The sequence below is a fragment of the Pungitius pungitius genome, chromosome 3 (assembly GCF_949316345.1).
Source record: "Pungitius pungitius chromosome 3, fPunPun2.1, whole genome shotgun sequence".
NCBI lineage: Eukaryota > Metazoa > Chordata > Actinopteri > Perciformes > Gasterosteidae > Pungitius > Pungitius pungitius.
In genome coordinates this window covers 16401983-16425811 of record NC_084902.1, presented here as the reverse complement: position 1 = coordinate 16425811, position 23829 = coordinate 16401983, and the positions used below count along the sequence as shown (strand labels likewise).

At 43.2% G+C, this 23829-nt stretch overlaps 1 protein-coding gene and 1 long non-coding RNA gene across 3 annotated transcripts; both read right to left on the bottom strand.

The window, feature by feature from the left end:
• Positions 1–5313: 5313 nt before the first annotated feature.
• LOC119222891 (uncharacterized) lies at positions 5314–8639 on the bottom strand. Its single transcript, XR_005120841.2, has 4 exons — positions 8472–8639; positions 8027–8195; positions 7525–7632; positions 5314–5536 (listed from the first exon to the last, which is right to left on the bottom strand). It is a non-coding gene; the product is annotated as an uncharacterized LOC119222891 (long non-coding RNA).
• A 2095-nt stretch (positions 8640–10734) lies between these two features.
• pld3 (phospholipase D family member 3) lies at positions 10735–18490 on the bottom strand. Of its 2 annotated transcripts, none has more exons than XM_037469183.2 (12): positions 18306–18490; positions 16903–16991; positions 16632–16679; positions 16302–16459; positions 15787–15967; positions 15573–15690; positions 13654–13781; positions 12958–13155; positions 12725–12864; positions 12151–12316; positions 11953–12052; positions 10735–11845 (listed from the first exon to the last, which is right to left on the bottom strand). In XM_037469183.2, the coding sequence occupies exons 2-12, from the start codon at positions 16927–16929 to the stop codon at positions 11658–11660; spliced, it is 1452 nt and encodes a 483-aa protein (XP_037325080.2). In that variant the 5' UTR covers positions 16930–16991; positions 18306–18490; the 3' UTR covers positions 10735–11657. The 2 variants fall into 2 exon arrangements, with proteins under 2 accessions (XP_037325080.2, XP_037325069.2); XM_037469172.2 differs by having other exon boundaries at positions 18327–18490.
• Positions 18491–23829: the final 5339 nt, after the last annotated feature.

The following is a 23829-nucleotide window of genomic DNA, read 5'->3' as shown; positions in this document are numbered from 1 at the left end:
AGTAAATAACCATCCAGCCCCATACCCAGCCTCCCGCCCTACAGTAGAGCGATGGACGTGTCCCCTGCCAGAGAGCCATACAGAGGTGGGGTGGTAGATGCTGTCAGCGCAGATCAGGCGGCCAGCCCTGTGTCAGCTGTGGTCATTGTTGCACACCAGCTTGCACACAAAGCCAGGATTTAGATTTGGGGAGGCCAGAGACCACGAAACTAGGGCTGGGCCGGACAGGGGAGGCATGGAGAGAGACCGAGAGGGAGAGAGAGAGAGAGAGAGAGAGAGACAGCCACACTAGCACGTATCTGTGTTCCCTCGTTTGAACCGATGATACGTGACATCCTCTTTCATTGAAACCAAAAGTGTCTCTATCAAGTTAAACCTGCAGCAGCATTCTCACATGGCCTCATGTGGCAGGAGTGAGGATAGTTAGCGATGAAACAAACTTGTCGAGATAAAGGAGGGCTGTGGTAGAGTGGCGTGATCAGGTTGCAACGGTCCAACAAGGAGCAGGTTGTGTTTTCCACTGAAAGACATGTCAAGGCTGAGAGTCTAAATATTACATATGCTCTCCCTTTGCAGCATTTAGACACTCTCCCTTGAAGACAGGTGTCAGGTGACAAAAGGTTGATGAATAAACAATCAACGAAAGCCGAAATGGGGTCCAATTCTATGTTTTTTTCTCAAGTATACATGCTGATCAATCACAGCATAAAGTGGGTGGGTGTCAGCTGCTCGGATTCAGAAGTGATCCAACATATACCCCTAGAAAGATTCTGTGCCGTTTTTTTCCCCCAAAGCTTGTTGATCGTCCACATCGTGCTCACACACACACAATCAAAGAGACTGGGGACCACACACACACACACACACCCATCCACACAAACAAACACAGACACACACAGAGGAAGTAGATCACTTAAAATTGTCAGCCCGACGAGATAAACTAAACAGTTTTCTTTGCCACAATGCTCACTTCCTCCCTCCCCACTTCGCCCTGACCTGCGACTGAACAACCTTTCTGTGTGCTGACATGACCTCTGGGTATTAATGGGGCCCCAACGTGAGGGACAATTTCTACAAAATATAAATGTAGTGGGAATGTTTGATCTGTGCTAATCCCGATCGGATGTCTGAGCCATAGTTCTCGAACAAGAGGCTATTTGAGACAATCATTTGGAAATGTCCCATTAATCAGATGTTCTGCCATTAATCTCCTCTCGTCCCTCAGTCAAAAAAGGTTCAGGGATGTTATAGGGATACAGTAACATGGCTTTCTGCCATTCAGCTGGTGCATTAGCAATAAGACCTCAAACAGGTTGTTTTTAGCAGAACTGTTTGGGGCGGGCTTAGAAGGGTGCCGCTAATTATGAACCTTGTGGTGTTCTTTGACCAAAGTATGTTTTAGAAATTTCATTCAGACCACAAAGAACTATATCAACCTGTGGTAAAAGGGGAATAGTATGGCTCCTTTAACACTTCACATTAAATGGAAGTGGTTGTTTGGGTTTGTGGCTGCCAATCATGCATCCGAATGGCAAGAAGCAGGAAAGACTTTTCTACCTAGCATAGCTGCTGACAGACACAACACCTTTCAGTTAACTATTGGAAACATCGTCATATTTAGATAGCTCATGACATCAGAGTAGTTATCATCACAAGAGTTGCAGAAATGACCAAACATTTGCTACAGCATCAGCAAACACTGAACATGCACCAGGACGACAAATACAATCAACTCAACAATCTGGTCCACTTCCTACCAATCGTCAAAACATGCATTCAATGTAGCATCCCTACACACAAACTGTAGGATGGGCGTAGAGTGACATGGTGAGATTATTCTCAAATGACAAAAAATAGGATGACTGTTTTTCCCCCATCCCGTCACAATAAGAGTATAATAAAACCTAACGGCAGTATTTTAGGCTGAAAATGTCCAAACAAAATATTTCCTACTTATTTCAGACTTTTGATGGATGGCATACTAATTTAATTCTGAAATAACCCCAAACAGTTGAACTGTCTAACCTAAAGCAAAGTAGCTCCCAGAGCTCAGCCCATCCAGGTAGATCATATTTCTAGTGACAGCTAAGAAAATATGGGAGTTTTTTTTGTCATGTAATCCAGTCAATAATTTCACTAATCTTCCAATATTTCTGTCCACAGTTATTTAATCTGACCTGCATTGGAGGAAGGCGTCCAGGTGACTCGGAATATTCCACGAAGACACTCACACATGGTCCACAGCAGGAAGCCAATGGAGGTAACACACCAATGGAGCAGCCCGCACACGGGCTGGGGCAGCTGGGCAACGGAGCTGCGGGAGGCAGGCGGGCGTCGGAGGTGTTCTGGGGATCCGTTTGGCTGTCTGGGCCTGATCAAGCTACACTCTCAGTGTGGATCCCAAACAGAAAGAGAGAGAAATAGACAGAGGGTTGTGGGGTCCCAGTATTGGGGGAAGAGAGGGGTGGACAGCCCCAGAGGGAGGAGGGGGTCAACAGAAAGAGAGACAGGACCACTGAACTACAAATCACTGTAGCGTTAGCAATAGACATCAGGTATGAATGTGTGAGTGTGCCCGAGGTAGAGGCGACAGCAGCGAGACAAGACAGAATAGGGGTGCATTAGCACTACTGGGCAGTCAGCAGTTTGCCCCTGCCCTCTGCAAAGCCCTGCTCCTTTGTCTGCGGTGCTAAAAGGCTTTAGCTGTGGCCCAGCAGGGCCTTGTTACTAGGCTTAGAGGGGCTGGACACTGGATACCGGTCAGACACAACTACAGCCAACACATCATGGATGGAGGGCAACGCAATCTCCGCTCATCACTGAATGATCAGAAATGTACTTTGATGGTTGAAGCAGAATTTATTTTTAGTTTCATTTTCAAATAAATCACAAAAAAGTATGTTTTGATGTCAACATTGTGTACTTCACAGTGTCTCTGTAACCTAAATACACTGGTTCTTACTGAAGAAAAGAGACTACATTAAAAAAGGAGTAAATAGTTGAAGCACATTGAAACGGGGTGATCTGTACATCTTCTAGCAGCATGCAGAGGAATCAGCTCAAAGACAGCAAACTCCCACCAAGAGGGAAAAAGGGACTGGAGACCACTGATTAAGATTCTGGAAAGTTTTGGAACAGGCCCCACTAGTATAGGCCAACGACGCACCCGGGTGTGTCTACTTCGCCTTAGTTTATTAATTCATTAAAAAAAATTGCTTTTGCTTTTTTTTGCATTTACTGGATAATTTCCCCAAATCAAAATCTTATTGTTGTCCATAATTTTTTTTCTTCTTTAATCTGTAAATGATTTGAACCCATTCCTGTCTCTTCAAAGTTCTAAAATATGAATTGGTTATGTACTCTTAATCCTTTTAAATATAAACGGTGACCACTCATATACATTTGTATGAATGTGAGAAAACACTTGACGCTTCATCACCTTTTAGGTTGAATCATGTAGTTCATACTGAGTTCATCAGAAGATGTTTGTCTGCCACTTCACCTCAGCTAATCCCTACAAAGTGTAGAGTAGCTGCGAGCTGAGTCATTGAGGATGGAGCCGCACACACACACACGCACACTTCACACACTCTCATAAAACCCGGGGAAACAACCTCTCACTGGTTTTCCTCTCCCGATTGCGCACAGTTTAGGCCTTCAAGCTTAAAGATGTAGTCTACAGCACTTCTCAACGTCTCCACCGTTCAGTAAGATGAATAATTTATTTTGATCCGCAAATCATTATTTCTGGGAATACACAACTGCTGCAGTAAGAGAAGATCAAAAAGTCATTGTTGTTGTTTGCTGAACAAATCTTATGATGGTTTCAGGGCAAAGGCACAGAGAACAGGACAACATTTAAGGGGAACTTTGAAGGAGTTTCCATGTGTTGTAACATCTTCCTTTCAAACTAAAAGTTACCTTATTTATACTAAAAAATTACTTTAACGTTCAGGTACATGACTGGATGATAACTATGAGGTGCTTTCATTTTGTGTTGATTCTGGCGGTCCCTGTGGACAGAAGTGGTAGTGTTGACGAACACCAGAATCCCTCATGAAAACCTCACGTTCTGTTGCAGCAGATAGTCTCCCCTGCTCAGTCCCGCTTTTGGTTCCACTGTGTCTTCCTTCACTCCAGTGGGCCCAGCAATACGGCCCGTGCATCCAGAAGCGTGGTGTCCGTGTTGGTAGCAAAAAGCGCCTCTAGGTGTATTTCTGCCCACTGGCCTGAGGGGCGAGCTGCTGCTTATGGTGAGACGGTGCGGGACCCAATGCTGTTTACATGCACGTACGGGGACTATTTTTCCTCTAGACTGATGAAATGTGATACACAACGTTTGGTGGCTACGGCTATTTTGTGCTGAAAGGCAGCTATAACATTTATAATTTTGCTGGTAACCGTGTTATAAAAGCAAAAAGGTACGTGAGGCAGTTCTTTATCTTCAATAATGTAACTGTTGGAGCGTTGCCGGCCCTCCGCTGTGCGTCGGGCCTAACTACACCCTCGAACTGATACATTATTGGACATATTGGACGATAAAGTACAGCCTCTCGTACCTTATTGCTTTAGTATATAGGAATACACTTTTGTCTCCGATGGTTGTTTACTGATGTGGGTCATATATAGGTGTCAGTGGTGAAATGACTCTTCATAACCCGTCAAGTTGCCCACAGTAACTTGAAATTTCTTGTAAAACACTGTATTGTCTGTTATATTTACTTTCTTCCCTTGTTTCATTCTTCCATCGTTTACCTCTGTCCTTCTATCTCAGCAGATCCACCAATTTTATTCAGATTCAGCATGTTATGGTCTCTATTGCATGTATCTCTCTCACTTCTATAATAGTCTGACGTTGCCTTTAGTGCCACAGAAGGATGAAATTTGTGGTTACGATTGAATAAACTATAATACTATTGCCATCAAAGTTAATACGTTGCACACCCCCGACTGGAGACAAAACGTTTACTGCAGCTAAACAGCCATCTTCCATCCATTTTTGACAGTTAAATACCTCTCAGAAGCTGATAATTGTCTTCAAAATAAGAAAAGAGCATTTACAGTGCGGTATTGCCATTATTGTGGGACTGGTGGGGCAGGTTTTTATGAAGAGGTGTTGTTAGAGACGGCATCGCAGACGTTTTGCCAGTCATCTTCTGTGCTTACAGAAAGGATTTTGCATGAGTTTGAGACAAAAACTGAGGCACACCAGTTGTCCAGGTGCTACAGCTAGAAGTTTGATCTTCAAGAGCTATTAACGGACAATCAAATATCTAACAGAGGAGAGAGCAGAGAAATGACCTCAACTGGTGGTTAAGATTCAGAACCAGAATGTTTTATTTTCTTTATCGGATGCTGAACCTAATCATCACAGGAGTAAAAACAGAACGGGACACCAAGACAGTTAAGACATTTCTTTTTGGTCACATTGGATTGGAAAACATACAAGTACAGATGTTAAACAGATGGTAGGTCCTGTTGTTATTCTGCAGCTCTTCTTCGCCTGCTGTAATGGTTGTTCGATGCTGATCGATCCCTGGAAGAAAGAGAGAGGAAGGGAGAATACATTAGTTGATATAAAGACGACATCAGACAGTATCACAGAAAGTTGTCGTAGGGCCAAACTGGAATGCAGTGGAATTTTGTAGATATCCAATCTTTATTCAAGAAGTATAAAGAACACAAATGAACTGCACAGGGTGCATGTCAAATAAAAACCAAAGGAGATGAAAAAAATGTTTTTTATCAACTGATGTCAACTGGTGGATTGATATGGTGGAAAAATCATTATTAATGATTAAATAATTGATACTAAGTGAGAAGCTGGTGGCCCTCATTCAAGTGTGACGCGTCATCATTCAAAATGAGATGTCAATTGATAACCCTAGCTAATGGGACTTTTTAAAATGTGGAAAACACTAATGCACAAACAAAATAAAATAACTGTGAAAAGAAAAAAAATCCCATATTTCCATTTGTTCTTATTCACAAGCATCATAATGAGAAATACAGTTGTGAGTTTGTAGTGGAGCCCCGTCTCCGGGCCGGTGTGGGTCAGAACCAGCCGGGTTCAAAGTACGGGAGTCCCACCTTTACTGTCTGCACCCTCGTCACCACATCTGTCCACTGAGAGGACACCATGGTAATTAAAGTGCAGTTGTTTTCTCTTCCTCCACACTCTACTTTTATTATGCTTTAATTCCATTGGAACTTCTCTGCCACATGTCATTGCTTTTGTCAAGCGGACAGTTTGTTTGTCCTCCCTTATCCCCATCGCTTGTTGTCGCTTTGCGTTTATACTTAAAAAAGCTGCTCCTTTTGCAATAATTGCTTCTCTACTATCATCATATTTTTCTCTCTACTTAAGAAAACATTTTGAACAGAAGAAGTTCAGCGCCATATCATGAATGTCTCAATATACAGGTGCCTTCCACACACACACACACACACACACTGCACACTGTATCAGCTTTGTGGAGCCAAATCATCTACAAAATGGGTAACACAAACAGAAAAGACATAATCTGTCACTACACTGCAGAGAACATTAGTCAGTTTTACTGGTTGGTCCTTGTGGCGCACGCTCACATACACAAACACCAAACACACACACACACACACACACACGCACACACACACACACACACACACACACACCTACACACACACACACACACACACACACACACACACACACACACACACACACACACACACACACACACACACACACACACACACACAGGCATACAGCATCATAAGGTTCTCTCCATCACAGACTTACTGCTTACTGTTCTTCACTGATAACTGAAATAAAATGTACACCTCTCTCTGAGTTGTACATCTGTGGGTTGCATTCTTCACAGCTAGACTTTATAGTTTACCAGTATCATGTCAATACTTTTAGAAGGCAGGTTATCAAGCCCTCAAAATGCATCAAAAGCTGCCAGGTCCAGCAAGCTTTCAGCGGGTTGTGTTTACTTCACCATGCCTCTTCCTGCACACACATACACACACCCACACATACAGTACACTCGCTCACTCACACGCACACACAAACACACACACACACACGCACGCACACACACATTGGAGGGCTGGTCGGTTAACGAGGAGACCGAAATAACCTAAAGGGTTGGGCTCAGCTGCCATCCATGGCCTCCTAAATAGTTTACATTCTGGGAAGTCACATGTTTGAGAGCATGTGTGTGTGTGTGTGTGTGTGTGTGTGTGTGTGTGTGTGTGTGTGTCTATATCTGTGAGGAACAGCACTTGACGACCCACTTAACTTTTGCTGGCTTCAGATTATTCCTTAAATTGAAATTATGCTGCAAACTGTGATGTTATGAGTCAGAGATATAAAGCAAGATAAATGGGATATAACATTGTGATCATAGATCTGGATTTTGGATCTGGGTCAGTGGGGCCGGGACTAAAAAACGGGTCTTATTTAACTCCATTGTAATGAGCTGAGTTATTTTGACCTTGATTTCATGTAGGCTGGACATGAGGAGAGTTACGAACCTGTCTGACCGTCAGAGACTCCCCATCACACCCGGGACCAATACCGCACACAAGCGTTGGAAACCTGCTACTGCAGCGGGACACGTGATATCACCAAATAACCTCCCACTGAAATTGATAGAAGGAACGTGAAAAGTACAAAAAACGGATTAATTGATATAGGTAAGGAAAAGGTAACCAGCAAAACCCACTCATGTGTAATGGAATATAAAAGATATAAAATAATAAGACATTGTTGTTGAGGCATTACTTATTACAAATGCAACAATTACAATCTGTCCGCCCACCTCACAACTCTTAAATAGCGTTGCTTCTTATACAGACATGCCCAGTCACGCATACGTAACACAATAAATGTGACCTGTATTCCTGGACTATGTTCATTTCACGCCTACGTCATCTGACAACTTTCCAGATTTCTTTTTTAATAGTCCGACATTTTAAGACACATTTTGTGTTACCAACGTTAAAGAAACAGAAATAGCGCGAACAGGATGTTTACCTGAAAGAGCCGCGGGTCACCGAGTGGAGATCAGCCGGTTACCAAGTGGACATCATGAGGTCGCGGAGTGGACATCGGCGGGTCATGAATCTGCAGAGCCAGCAGCCTCGCGAGTGACGTCCTCTGGTGATGATGATTGGAAGCTGTCCCACTGACGCACGACCTGCATCTGAATTTATTGCAACACGTGCCCCCACGAGGAGCCCAGTTAGGTGTGAGACCCTCAGTCCCAGCCATATGCTGCATGTCCAATAATAGCCTAAGAGTTGCATGTGTTCGAGGTCTGAAACTGTAAGATTCATGACCATATTTGGAAAAAAACTCGCTTATGCTAAATAAACAGGTCAATAAACAGTAATTAAGCTTTATGCGGATACGGTTCAAACCAACAATCAACATGAAACACACACTCGTTTAACGTGCTCCTCCATCCTCTTATGCTTACCTTCATTCCGCGGAAATAATCCCGAGTGGCATCAAATATTATAAAACATCTCTTCGTGCATAGAAGCAGCCGAATAACGACCTCCTCACTTATGCGGGGATTCAATGCTCGCTTCTCCTCGCTCCTCCTCAGTCCTCCTCGCCCCCTCCCACTCCCCCTCAGTCCTCCTCGCTTCTCCTCGCTCCTCCTCAGTACTCCTCGCCCCCTCCCACTCCCCCTCAGTCCTCCTCGCTTCTCCTCGCTCCTCCTCAGTCCTCCTCGCCCCCCCCCCCTCAGTCCTCCTCGCTGCTCCTCGCTCCTCCTAGCCCCCCCCCCCCCCCTCAGTCCTCCTCGCTCCCCCTCGCTGCTCCTCGCTCCTCCTAGCCCCCCCCCCCTCAGTCCTCCTCGCTGCTCCTCGCTCCTCCTCGCCCCCCCCCCTCAGTCCTCCTCGCTGCTCCTCGCCCCCTCCCCCCTCAGTCCTCCTCGCTGCTCCTCGCCCCCTCCCCCCTCAGTCCTCCTCGCTGCTCCTCGGCGCTGGTGCTGCGCGCAGATGGAGGCTCGTAGAATGTGTCTGTGAGTTTTGAATGGGAAAATGTCATCCACGTGAATCGTGTAGATCCGAAGTTTTTTTGGGGGGGGGGGGGGGGGGGGGGGGCTAGTAAACACTACACTGGACAGCAGGTAACGTTAGCCTACCGTTAGCTAGCAGCTGAGGTATATATATATATATTTTAAATATGTCAATGGAGCAACCACGGCTAAACGGTGTAAAGTGTGTCTGTGTTTCACTGAACAGTCTGTAGCTGCCGTTGTCTGAAAAACACAGATGTTGCGTTCACGTGAAATTCGCCTCGCCAGCTTTGTACTGCATTCGAAGTTGTAAAAGTACCCTTTTCCCATTGTTTTAGTTAGTTAAGTTATTGTTATTACATGACTATCGTTTATTTTTTTTACTAACTATAATATATATACTATATATAAAAACATTTTTGTGTTAGCACCCGGAAAATGTTGTGTTCCTCCTTTTTTTTTATTTTGGGGGGGGGGGGGGGGGGGGGTGGTGGTTGTGATGGGGGTGTGTCCAGGGTAAATTGTGCCTTTGTAATACCATGGCTGTTGGGTGAAATTGTAGATGTATTGGTCAATTGGTCCAATAAACCTGATGAAGTTGTTAACAAATAAATAAAATATGTGCCTGGTCACTTAACATGTTGATTTCGAATAATGTGGTTACTATTGGATTATTGTCATTAATGGCTTTCGGTGATGTTAGAATATCTTTTTTTTAAACGTGTCCCTAAAGATTTTAGTTCAGGTTATAGATTGACTACTTTAAAACAAAGTAAACCATCTAATGTAGGTACAGTCTTTATAGACATCATTATTATTCAATCCAGCGGCTAGTTGTTTTACAAATTCCATTAACATAAGGGATGAGAAATGCCATTTGTATTTCATCCAACCCTTTGAAGGTGCATGGTGCTGCCATAATGAGCACACCTGGTGGATTTAGGTAACTTAGTTAACTTCCTTGCTCAAGGAAAGAATGACCTGTTATCCACTTTGTTATGTCAGGGATGTATATAAGGTGCTGTAACTTTGTTGCTCCAGAATTACCTGTTTGATTATAGCCAATCCACTCCTCCAGACACCACTACACTACTGGGACTAGCCCAAACCATGAAAAACATCCCAAGACCATTATCCCACCTTCAAAATATGTCAATATAATTGTGCCTTCAGTATATAGTGTAGCAAGGTATTCTTCAGTATTATTATAGTTACATTTTAGGGGACCCCCCAAGAGTCCTAAGTCATTTTGAACCCTGCAGCTAACCCTCTCATAGTAATGTTACAAATAATAATAACAACACATTTACAAATCATTAAAAAAGTACTATTATTGTGTATGTGTCTGTAAGATCCCTTTGAGCTCCCTCCTGCTAAAGAGAGGGCCCACAGCATGAAGACATTCACAAGATTATTATTAGCACAGCAGCTGTACAGGACTCAATTACTTTATGGAAGTTTTAGGAACATGGACTCAATATTGGTTGCAGAAACGTTTTGTTTCTCCCTCAGAATCTTATTTCTATGACTGTTTACAAAGCAGCAAATGGACGATCATGAGAGAATGCTATTTATTTTTTAGGGTGAGAATGTGTGGACAAAGAATGGAGTCATGACTGTAGTGTGTCATAAATTCTGGTCTTTCACTCAAACAGTTGAGTTTAAAAATAAATAAATACATACATACATATCAGAGTAAAGAACTGTAAACAGATTTGATTCAAATACATTTATTGAGTCATTTTTGTATTAAGAGGTAAGCTGATAAGGACCATAACCTAATATTGATCAGCGTGCCACTAACAGGAATTGACATTAGGAAGAGCTCACCAGCTTGAATTATAACTATTATTATCCCAGGCTATTAAGGCAGACTAAAAAGTTTCATAAAAAAATGAATGTTATTCCCCTTAGGTGAGTTGGGATAGTAACAATAAAACTGCTAATGAAACTAGAACGTGATCAACGAACGGACCACTTGACTCATCACTGTGACTCATCATGAAACAGACCTGACTAAAAGGAAGCGGACACCACAGTGGCCCCAGAGTACAAAACCACGGGACTAAATGTAACTAACTGCTCGCTGCTGCCCAATGTAAAAGCATGTATTTTACGCTTCTTATTCCTAGGGCTGTCAACATAAACATATAGTCTATGCGATTAATGTGGCCGAAATTAATTCAACAAAATATTTTTACGTAGTTTAATGTACATGTGTTTACTTTCCGTTGTATCCGGTTCCGGTTACACGGTTTCTAAAGTGATTACTCATTCATTTTAAGATTTAGTCTTACAACAATGTTACAACAATAACAACATTTATTAATCACCATGAATCAAGATGAATGAAATTCAGCTGAGAACCACCCTTTAACAGCAGGGGACTGGCAGTACTGGGCAGCTCACTGAATCAATGGCCCAGTACTCCGGTCAAACACGAGTTTGCACTAAAGCTTTGATTAGCCGGGCTCACTGGAAGTCTACGATCTTCCTTTGGACCTCAGCAGACAGGTGAACGACACCCCGCCGGGAGGCCGTCTCATTTCTCAAACTTGGAAGTTTCCGCGTTCTTCAAATACTAAAACAAAAGTGCAGCTTCCGGAACAAAGGTGCCCCCCCCCCCCCTGCACGGAGCTAACACAAGACCCTATGGTTGGAGTGCTGGGTGAGAGGGGCGCTGTAGTCCGAGTCCCAGTCCCTCTCGAACACGGCCCTCAGCTGCGACTGGAGGGTCGGCTCTGGGGCCTGCGACGCGGTCTGGTTGACGACCAGCGCCGAGCCGGCCGTGCTCACAAAGTAGTCACCTGACCAGTTAGACGTCCCTGAGGGCACAGACATCATAGTTTAGCACCTTTATCACTCCCCCCCCCCCAAGATGACGATGTGTATGTATATTCATACGTATGGTCAAGTGTGCGTGCAGCGTTACCTATGTAGGCGATCTTATCGGTCACCATGTACTTGTTGTGGTTGACTCTGGCAAAGGGAATCTCCTTCTGCTTGGGGCTGGTCGGCACGACAAACAGCCTCTGCAACAGTCATCATAACATGTACAAACTCCTTTTCTCTGTGGCAGAGCACACATGGCCAGTTCTTCAGACGAAGCGACGCGGGAGGAGCTACTCACCACCTGGATGTCCAGTCGGCTCTTTGGGTCGTACACGGAGGCCAGAGACTTCAGGAAGGAAAACATGACCGGTTTGGTGCTGCCCCAGCAGCTGATCAGCAGCCGCACCGTGACCCGCTTCTCATAGGCGACTCGCCTCAGTGTGGTGTCGATGTCGGCCCAGTACCTGCAGAGGGGAGGGGGGGCAGAGCAGGACCATGTGAGACACTTGGTCGTGTCTGACTTTACTTATCCTCAAATAGAAAGCTCAGGGTAGTCTGGATGTTATTGTGCGATATAATTGGGAGAACTGGGTCACCTCTGTAAGCTGGTTGGTAGATGGCATTTTTAATCTTTTTGGGGGAGCTTGTCACACAAGGTGAACCAGACCCGACCATCGCCTTGAAGACAATTCTAGTTTGTTTCCTCAAGTTCATCATTTAAGCCTCCTGTCACCACTCTACATGAAAATATTCTACTCGGGTACTCATGGTCACCTGAGAATGGAGATTATAACTAAAGCTCCGAAAAGCTTCACAAGGCATAAAACTGAATTGGTTCCTCCCAGTAGCAACGGGGCACGGAGCAGGTCTACCTTTTAGGACTGGAGAACTCCATGGTGGGCAGGTAGTTCATGACGGCGATGTAAATGAAGCTCTCTGCGTCCTCCATCACACTGAGGATGGACTGAAGGTCGGCAGTCCTGCCGGCTGCACAGAAGGACGGAGGGGAACTCTTCAGAGGGGAGAGGAAAGACGTTATTCGTTCATTTTCCAGCAATGCGGCACACTTCAACACAAATATCTCCCGTCCCAGTTTGCATCTCACCGACAGGTAGACGCTGGACGGCGTGCTGTTGAGCGACAGCTGGAGGGGCGTGTCTTTGTTGTAGAGGGTGGCGAAGCTGCTGGGCCAAGGCGACGGGACGGACTGGCTGTGCCCCAAGAGCCAATAGGCCTCAAAGATCTTATCCAGGTCCGTAGCCAGGCAGCTGCAGTTGTAGACCACGACGCCGAGCTCCTTCACCTGCACACCGGGGCAAGATTCACTTCAATCACACACCTCCTACAGCTCCTAGATCAGTTCACTGAGATGAGTAGGAGGAACAATCCACAGGATGTACAAAGATCATTCCATCAATGTTTAGCTCCTAACTGCAGAACTTCGGTTTCTAATTTATAATTCCATCCTTTGCCTTTGCTTTAGTATTCCACATTGTTAAGTATTGTTTGTTGCTTCTAATTATTACATCATATCTCTGTGCAATGTTTTTTTTTCAAACAAACAAAAAAACACAGAAATAATCAGGATCATATTTCTAAACTTTTAACATAGTTTGAATTCGTAATAATAACAATAATTTATAAGAAATCTCCTTTCCTTCGTAGCGTTTGGCCGACTTATCCGGTTTGGAAAAATAACAGTGAATGAGTGTAACAACTACTCGTTGCCCAAACGGGAAAACCCTTTGAGAAATGTCCAATCACACTTATAGAACAAAGGAAAGCGGTTGTGAGGGACGACCTGTGTGAGGGACCTCCAGTCCATGTTGGCGCTGCCGATATAAATGTGTCTCTTGTCCACGACCCAGAACTTTGTGTGAAGGACGCCTGAGGTGAGTTCTCTCATGTTGACCGTCCTGATATCAGCTCCTGAAACCCAAAGACACACAGAAACACAGTAGTTATTATGACCAGCTGCAGAGTTCATCTCTTTTTGTGGGGGCCTTGGTGAGACCGGAGGCACAGCGGCAGCAGGGAAGAAATTACCGATATTCTTCAACTTAATACAGAGAAAAACTGATTAGGTTAGTAGAAAAAAAACTCATCAGTTTACTCATATTTTAAATCCTTGAGATTTGGATTTATAATTTATTATTATTTGAAACAATGGTGTTGTGCTCAAAGTTTAACAGTCTGAATTTTTAGGCTCAATACAAAAGTTCCACAATAATGTAATTTTTTTTAAATTGTGAGGAGAAAAACTTGAATAGCTTTTTTCTCCAGATTGGAATACTGCAAATGTGTAAATGCTGCAATAATTTCATCACTATTGTGTTAGCTCCCTCATAGATATTGAATTAAGAGATTTTGTTTAACTTAAATGTAGAATTTTTTTTCGAAACTATATAAATGCATTTAATCAATTTTACCCCAGGTGTTAATTTAGCCGTTAATAATAATAATAATAATATACATTATGCATTTGTTGAAATATTTTTCTTAAATGCAACAAAGTGTAACTTACTGTTCTACATCAGACTAAACCATCATCAGGACGTCATACCAATCACTTCCTGTGTTTCCCGTCTCTGAGAGCTGAGTGCCAAAAAGTGATCTCAAAAACTTAAAAACTAGAATATGAAATACCTGCTCAGCCTTATCAAATATGGAGGATCACAGGCTTCACATGAGGTCCCAATCAACTAGGGCTGCACGGTATGGCCAAAAATCCATATCACGGTATTAAGAAACATTCTGACGGTATAACACAGTATTGCTTTTTCAAGTAAACACATTTCTTTTATAAATGTACAATTATTTGTATTACAAAATGTTTATGTGTCACAAGCTGTTGTGTTGTTTTACCCTGTTTAAGAGTTTGTTGTGGGTTATTCATTGTTGTTCAGTTATAACCATGACTCAATCTCAACACACATAGGACAACTAGCTCCGACCGCCGGGCGCTCGGTGATGTCCAACATAAAATCTGCTGCCAGCAGAAGAGCAACTTCAGTTGTTATGGCGTAACACCGGTATGAATGGTATGACATAACGGTATACCTACATGCAGCCCTTCTATCAACCCAAATGTTATTGTGCAGCCCTTCTATCAACCCAAATGTTACCATGCAGCCCTTCTATCAACCCAAATGTTATCGTGCAGCCCTTCTACCAACCCAAATGTTACCATGCAGCCCTTCTATCAACCCAAATGTTATCGTGCAGCCCTTCTACCAACCCAAATGTTACCATGCAGCCCTTCTATCAACCCAAATGTTATCGTGCAGCCCTACTATCAACCCAAATGTTACCATGCAGCCCTTCTATCAACCCAAATGTTATCGTGCAGCCCTACTATCAACCCAAATGTTACCATGCAGCCCTTCTATCAACCCAAATGTTATCGTGCAGCCCTTCTATCAACCCAAATGTTATCGTGCAGCCCTACTATCAACCCAAATGTTACCATGCAGCCCTTCTATCAACCCAAATGTTATCGTGCAGCCCTTCTATCAACCCAAATGTTACCATGCAGCCCTTCTACCAACCCAAATGTTATCGTGCAGCCCTACTATCAACCCAAATGTTATCGTGCAGCCCTTCTACCAACCCAAATGTTACCATGCAGCCCTTCTATCAACCCAAATGTTATCGTGCAGCCCTTCTACCAACCCAAATGTCGCTCTGACACGCCAAAGTAAAAGACAGTCAGAAGGTCACCTGAGTCTCTGAGCAGTGCGAGGTCTCCCTGCGGTTGACTCCCCTGTGGCGTGTTCACTGCAATACGAACAGACACCTTCCCGGAGACCTCGGCCAGTGTCTTCAGAACCGTCTCACCCTGTGAACACAGCAAAGAAAGGGGATTTCACTGTGGTAGAAGCGTGACAAGCCTGGTACAAGTTGTTCTTGAAACACAACCCCCCCCCCGGCTGACCTGATTGGCTGTTGGCTCGTCAGTGCCTGTGTCTTTATTAGTGAGCGTCCAATAGAAGGAGGCAATGTCGATACTGCTGCGGGCCTCGCCCATCAGATTGAGCCAGGCCTGGAAGATGGTGGGGTGAGCGGTGCTGGAGTTGAACTCCAGACCTTCAGGGATGCTCTCCAACAAAACAACCCTGACGAGAGGAGGGCAGGGGTTTGGGGGCAGGCCTTAATGATAATGATTCATAATATTTGTACTCCTGGTTTTTACAAAATGTGACAAAAAAAATACAAATATTACTTAAATCCTGTTGTTTCTAACGCAGCATTGGATTAAAACGGACCATCAAGCTTAATGTTTAAGAGCTTTGAACAGTGGCAATCTGCAGAATCCTTTGACCTCATTTTCACACGCACACCTTTTGAGGTTGCTCTCAGATTTCAACTCGGTATTTAATAGCATCTAAAAAAGTCAATGTGATACACAGATAGTGACATAGAGTTAGATATGACTGTGTGTGTGCTTACTTGCAGGGGTCTGAGCAGGACTCCCCCCGTGGCAGAGGGAGGCTGCTGCTCGGAGCTGGATGGGAGGAGGAGACCCTCGGTGTGAAGAGGATGTAGAGGGCCATAGAGGCCAGCAACACCATCGCCACAGCAAACATAGCTATCACACACCTGGAGTTCTGAAAGAGTGTGTGTGTGTGTGTGTGTGAGTAATATTTGAAGTTGTTTATCGCTTAGAGACATGTGACAATTGTGATGGATTCTGTGTCACTTTTTTTTTCTGGGCTGAAAACATTGTTATTTTAGAAAGTGAATTCCTATGACTCTTTTTTGAGCGTGCGTGTGACGTACCATTTGTGCTTTCCTATTGGCTTCTTGTCTCCTCTCCACTTCCACTAGCTACAGGCAGACAGAAGAATACATGAACATTATGGGGACACAACATTTTGAAGGAGGAAGAACTAGTGTGTGACTTCTGACCCATTTCCGGCCTAGTTCAGTTCATAGTGATGTAAAATAATGTAGGTACCCGTATGTACAAATACTTTTATTTCTTCATCCAGTGATTGTCTGGTATTTTTATTTACTAAATCATTCAATATCCATAGAAAAGGCATCGTACCTGGTTGTAAGAGACGTCCATCTTCATTATGAAAGACAATGAGTTGATATCAGTGGTTTCAGCTTTCGTTCAGTTTAAGCTCCGTAATTCTAAAGAAAAGACAAACCCAAGAGGATCCAAACATGTAACGTTACATCATGTGTTCATGTTTCTGTAGGGCACATTGGATGGACGTTACCTGAAGCATACACAGGGAAACTTGTTCCGCTTAACCTTTATGGACGTGACAAAGAGGTTCTAGATGTTTTCAACGCCACAGACAGAGAATGACACGCGCAGACCAACTCTAGCACAAAGACATGTGCGCCTCCTGCTGCTGGGAGCTGCGCTCACAGCCAAAACCAGAACAACAAACAACTCAACACTGGAATATGAGGTCTCGTGATTTGTGCTTGCTTAAAAGAGAGAGGAAGCATGGACTCCTGAATGCTGATCGCAGCAGTGTGACTTCAGCACTTTCTGACTCTGCGTCTCTTTACTGGAACGCGTGACTAAGTTCGGCTGATGGGTATGAGGAACTTACAATGTGAATGAATTAAAGCATTCTGGTTTGGGATCAATATCAAGAATGTGGAACTCACACGGGGTAAACAAGAGCTTCAACGTCCGCAAAACACGACTGGGTTTCCATAGAGCCGGTTTCAAAGAGGACAAAAAAACATGTACGATTTGATATTGATGTGACTGCTAAGTATTTCCAAAGGGGGATGCTGCTGGTTTAGGGTAACAAAAATAATGATCAGTAATACTGGACCAGTTTGTATTAATACATATAGGGCATTGTTTTCTTATTTTATCTGAAATATTTTATATCCACAACTTTGTTGTCCCTCAAGGGCTAAAACATATTGATTAAATGAATATACCCAGAAACTGCAACACAGGTCCTCTAGTATCACAGTGACATCTTCTTGCATTGAGATATGTGATGCAAATAATCACTAAATGATCCACCATTAAAAATACATAATTAAATGAAACGTACATTGATCTTCTATGACCTTTCTCTATCATGCAACTACCACAGGCAGCAGAGGACAGAGAGGAACAAATCATTAAGAAGTTGACTCACAGTTACCCCAAAACGACTGAGAATAAAACACACGTCATTTGTGAGCTTCAACATAACGTTAGATACTGGCCAGGTTGCTAAAACAGGAATGTAACGTTAACTTTGAGGAGTAGCTGTGATCCAAAGGTAATAAAACACAAAACAGGTTAAGAAGCAGTAAAAGACGTTGAGATAACCCGCTTTTGACTGTGAATAATTCCCGCTAGAAAATATGAAGTTAACTAATAACGTTACATTGAAATTACTATTTGGTTTAGTGACGTCAAGCGGACAAAGTGTCGCTGACTGCAACAACAACAACAACACAAACAAGTCATTTTTAGCGGCGTACAGCTGTCTCCCCGCATGTTACCCTGAGTCCAGGTGAATTAAATCCCGCAGTCAACAGCTTCGGCGTCTGCTCGGTGCGCCCAGTCACGTTTCAGGTTGTTGTTTCATCGTTAAACTCGGGACTAATATCAGAGTAGAAGCTTGACCGCGCTATCAGACCACTGCTGTGGAAAGACGGGGCACGGAAGGGGGACAGAGGATCATGTGACCCAAGCCGCACAGCCAATTAGAGGGGAGCTGTCGCTATGACGTAGAACAGGGACTTTACTGTAATTCTCAATTTCTCCCACACAATGTCGCTGTTTACCCGTGCGAGTGGTACAAAGTAAAAGGTAAAAATAAACTCGGATATAATTCAAAGACATCAGCGTGGAACTTCCCCAGTTTAATACTTACATTAGTACATTACCTGTAATGTTCCGCTCATACAAAAGGGTTCACGCTCTTACTTGAGCTCTGACCATACTTCCCTGAGAAAGTTCACTTTCTTTTCGTCAAAATAGTTCAGTTAAACTAGAAACTGAGCAGTTCAGTCCAGTCCAGTTCCGGCTTAAATAAACTCTCACACGCGGCTGATAACCCCACGGGAACGATTCACATACTCGACGTTACTGCCCTCATTTGGAGGCATCATTACCAGCAACATCAGCATCTTCTTTTAGCTCTAGAAATAGAGGTTTTTCCAATTAGTTCATGTTAATGTTACTGTCTTAACGTAGTCTCATTTATTTACGTTTGATTTAACGGGTAATGCACCTGTTAGACACCTGTTTTGTGCATACCTGTATTTCTACAGCAGGCAACATGGGCCAAGAGGAGTCACCAGACGTTAACTGTGGAGTTAATCTGCTCATTTTATGTCTCCATCTAGTTTGAATCCTAGCTGTTAAACCCATTAAGAATGACAAAATCTATTTTATTGGGTATCCTAAATTCACTGAATCATATAAAGAGAGAACAAGATTTACATGCCGTACACACCCAAATAAAAAAAATATGTAAACCAATTCCCCTGGAAACAAATGGTGCAGCTGTAAAACGAATTAGACCAATATTTTATTGACTTACCTGCAGTGTTATTTCTCAATAGAGGATGTTTTGGTGAGATCTGTCTATAGATTTGTAAACATGGGTGGCAGAGATGTCTGAATTATCTTTAATACAAGAATTAAATCTGTACATGTTAGTGCTCAGACTTGTCTCGAGTAACCACGCAATAGGAGACCATTCTGTTTAAATGTGTTATTCACTCATGAGCACCACTAACTACAATGTTATACCCTAGTTCCATTCAACCAGCAGGAGGGCAGACATCTCTAAAACCAATATCTCTTATACTACATTTGACGAAAGGTATAGAAGGAAAAATACACGCTTGACTTGATTCGTGAATGCTCCCTGTAATGTCGCCACAAGAAGACCTATCCTAAACACACCCACCTGTCTCCTTGAATCCTTGTCTCCTTTCTACTTGTGTCTTTTCCTCGCCTGCTCCGCTCCCATCTCAAGAAGGGGTAGGGGGAGGTAGGAAGATGGATGGAGGATGTATTAACTAAGAAACGAGGAGCCCAAACTGGAGTCACAGGTGTGAGTGTTCTACCTCAACAGCAAGTTCAGACTTCAGAATCTCTCAGAACCTCAGATATGAAACATGGGCAGAGAGAGAGAGAGAGAGAGAGAGAGAGAGAGAGAGAGAGAGAGAGAGAGAGAGAGAGAGAGAGAGAGAGATGATGATGATGATGATGCAGAGAAGGGAAAAGAGTGAAAGAGTGCAGCTCATTATTCCCTGCAGTTCACAGAACAGAGCGAGCATTTTCTTTAAAAACACAAAGACAGATTTGGCTTTGGGTGAATAGTCAAGTCAAGTGTTTGATAAGAGAGGAAAAGCAAGACTGAAATAACACACGCAAACGCACGCACACACCTTTTCCCTCTACACTACACTGTGTCTTGTGTGTGTGTCAGTGCAGGTGTGTGTAACCATGGAAACCGTATCCCAGAATATCCCAGACAGTTTTATTTTTTTACAACAGCTTAGGCCGAGTTATGACGAAGTCATAAATAAGAGCTGACGCACTTCACTTCCGCAGCAAAGATCCCTTCTTTCCTCTCCTCTTAGTCGGGGATGCTGCACCTAGGTGAGCAAGAAATTGATTTCTCGCTCCTTTTCATTTGTCTTTTAATCAATAGTAGTCAACGTTCTGATCTCAATTCTGATTCTGAATATTGTGTAAAAAGTGAAAAGCCCCAAAACTCTCCCCCGCGCCACTTTTATTTTAATTTAATTATATATTATCTACTTCCTGAATCACAAAAAACATTGATAGCCTACCAAGGAACTGTGTATTTTATATTTTCCCCCTCTTTTTTCCCCAGAGTGGGTGTGTTTGTGCCTCAGTGATCGGGCTTGAAGGCAATGAGCCCCTGAACTCAATAGTTGATCCAGTTCCTGTTTTCCATCTCGGTGGAAAGACACTGTTTCAGAAATGACTTCCCCCTTTGCATTCTGGGAGACTTTGACCATCGCCATTGTCGTGGCCAAGTGCTCAAATTTTTAATTTATCAAATATTTACCTTTCTGTGTGAATTCCCTCTATTCACTGCTGTGCTATGGTGTAATCCTGTAAGTTACTGCTGATGGGGATCCAATTTGTTCAATTTAAATATTCTCTCTCTCTCTCCTTACCTGTTATTAGTTCACTTATTTATTTTATTTGATATATATATATATATATATATGTCAAATAAAATAAATAAGTGAGTCCATGCAATACCTGTTTACACTTGAAAATGTAGGAGGTCATTCATATTAAAACCCACCTGTTTTTGTGTTTGTCTTTTATTAAGTGAAGAGTCTCTCACTGCTTTGAGTCTGCTATTTATGGCTTCATGTAGATATAAAAAAGCAATGACGTCACCAAAGCCGCTGATCTGATAGTGGCTCAACAGTTTTATTACCTCTGTTATTCATACGGGAGCACAACATCCGTAATATAATAACAGACAATTCTTCAGCAGTGCATTGGCTGTTCCTTCTGTCGTATTTCATCATTTTATTATTTAGTATTATATACAGTTAAAGAATCCACTAAAATGTTGAAAATGTCTCCACACTGTCATTTTGTTGTTTTTCAGAGTTAAACAAATATATGATCTTTTATCTGGTGAAGCTAAAAAAAAAACAAATAAAATAAGGTTTGTTGTTCTCAGTTCCTGTTCCTGTGCTAAGACAATTCATGAATTAGCTGACCAACAAAAAAATGTTTTGACTATGTTGGGAATCAGCATAACTGAATCATCCATACTTATGAAATGTGAGGAACTGCTTTTCTCCATTTTATCTTATTGTTCACCAAATGCCCAGTAAATACTTTGACTGACTTCTCTCGCTTCCTGAGTCCTTTCCTAGTTTCCATGTTAACCTGGTGAAACTTTCCTTTTTTTCCTCACTGTGTAGTCACTCTTTTCACAAGAAGATGCACTCTGTGTCTCTTTCTCTGATCCAGGGTTCGTTGAAATAATAGTCCTTGTGTCCCATAATTCAAAGGACAAAACATCCTGCACGGGGACAGCGTCATGGACGCTCCCAGGTCAGGACCCGATGTACCGCGGTGACTCAGGTCAACCTGCTTATAGCGCCGCGCTTCATTAGTCATTCAACCTTGATCTCTGCGACCCGCCCTCCCTTTCTGTCACACGCCTAGACCTACACACACAGGGACACACACACAGCTCCCAGGATCTGGGCAGTTAAAGGATGTAGAGAAGGAAGTGGAACAGCGGCTTGGGTTGCTATGCACCAGTTGTCGGCCAACTAACTGACTGGTTGTTTGACTTGTTAACGTGCTTGATGGAGGGGCAGGTTGTGTCTTTACATAACGGCACCGAACAAAACCCTGAACTTCAATCTAGTTCTGACCATAAAAACCTAATACGCCAAGTGCCAACCCACAAACCAGAAAAAAATGACCTTACTTTCCAAAACGGTTTTCACTTGAGGTCTAAAACTTAAAATTAGTCCTCAAAAACAAGAACACACCTGCAGGCACGCATACACACTCACAGACACACACACACACAGCTCTTCCAGTGCAGCGTGCCACAACAAAACATTCCTTCGAGTCAGTTGCTCAACTCCTGATTTGTGATAACTTTTTTTCATGAGTGGAGAGACAGCAAGGCCTCTGCTGGATAGTAATATCTATACAAATCGTATTTGCTCAATAGATATGGTTCTGTCTCTACCTACGGCAATTCAATTAAAAATAACATGAAACTAAATCATAATACATTATACTGTAGGTGATTGTGCTTGATTTGTGGCTTCACTGTGTGTTCATGGCTTTGAACTCCAGAGTACACCCACACAGTAAAATGACCGAATAAATAAAAAAATGACTCTGAGCCAGTTTTGTCCCACTCAACCTTTCACCCATCTCTGAGCTGGACCCGGTCAGGGGAACAGGTGGAGGGGGGGGGGGGGGGGGGGGGCGGGGGTATGGGGGACAGTGGAGTCCGAGTACAGGCCGTTCAGTCACAGGTGAAGGCTGACAGATAGTCTAGATACCGGAGTGGGGTCAAAGACGGGGTCTCTGAAGGTCGCCATGCTCTCAAAAACCATGACGAGGTGTTTGTTCCTTCCTGCGACTGATTTTTTTATGCTACCTTTTGGTGCTACTTTTCAACCACTTTACTAAGTCTCTCATGTTGGTTTCAATCCTGATCGATTAGGTCATTGGGAGGCAGTCATGGGAAAGGCCATGAGGGAAGGTTGGGGGTTGATACTATCGGAAAGAACAAGTTCTAGAAAATCACTGTTTAGTTGTGCATGTCAATGTTTGATGTTTAAGTAAAATCCATTTATTCTTGTAAATTGCTTTTTTCAAAAGCTAGTGAATTTCATAAATCGGTTGAAAACTTCCATTTTGTTCTGTTGTTTTAGTCGCAAATGTATGCAACTAGTTTCAAGTGTCCGATTCCCAAGATCCATTTTCTTGATTTTCCGGCACAGTCCGCATCTGCAGGAAGTTTTCACAGTTTGCGAAAAAAAAATCCCCTTCGTAAAAGCGCCTACATGTATTCAGTTTTTTAATATGCGGTGCAGATGCAAGAGTTTTTTGAATTTGAGACCAAATGAGTGTGGACGTGGCGTGTGTTTTTAAGTGGACTTTGGGGGCAGTGTGTGTGCGTGTGAGATACGTGGGCAGCACAGGTCAGATAGAGCAGGTAACTGATTACCCAGTCCGGTCGAACCAGGTCTGTGAGCGGGAGGAGGAGGGAGGTGGTGCATCCCGAGATGTACCTTCAGTTATCCTCATTAGTTTAACCCTAAAAGCCTTCCACCCTAAACTTTACACCCTGACCATGAATGCCAAGGATTTCCTCTGCTTTGTTGAGTTTAAAGCCCACTTTTGTCTCACCTAACCCCCAAGAAAAACAGGTCTGAGTTCTTTAAGAGGGGGAAGATTCTGCGGTTTGGACAAACAAGATTTGACCAGCAAGGGTTTCGAATGACAAACTGCGAT

Bases quoted from the DNA above. Each gene is read 5' to 3' on its own strand.
- pld3 (XM_037469183.2), bottom strand. From the start codon at position 16,929: ATGAAGATGGACGTCTCTTACAACCAG. The intron at 16,680-16,902 runs GTACGATGCCTT...GTCTGCCTGTAG, and splicing joins TGGACGTCTCTTACAACCAG to CTAGTGGAAGTGGAGAGGAG. The intron at 13,156-13,653 runs GTCGTCCCTCAC...CCCGGTGTGCAG, and splicing joins ACTGGAGGTCCCTCACACAG to GTGAAGGAGCTCGGCGTCGT.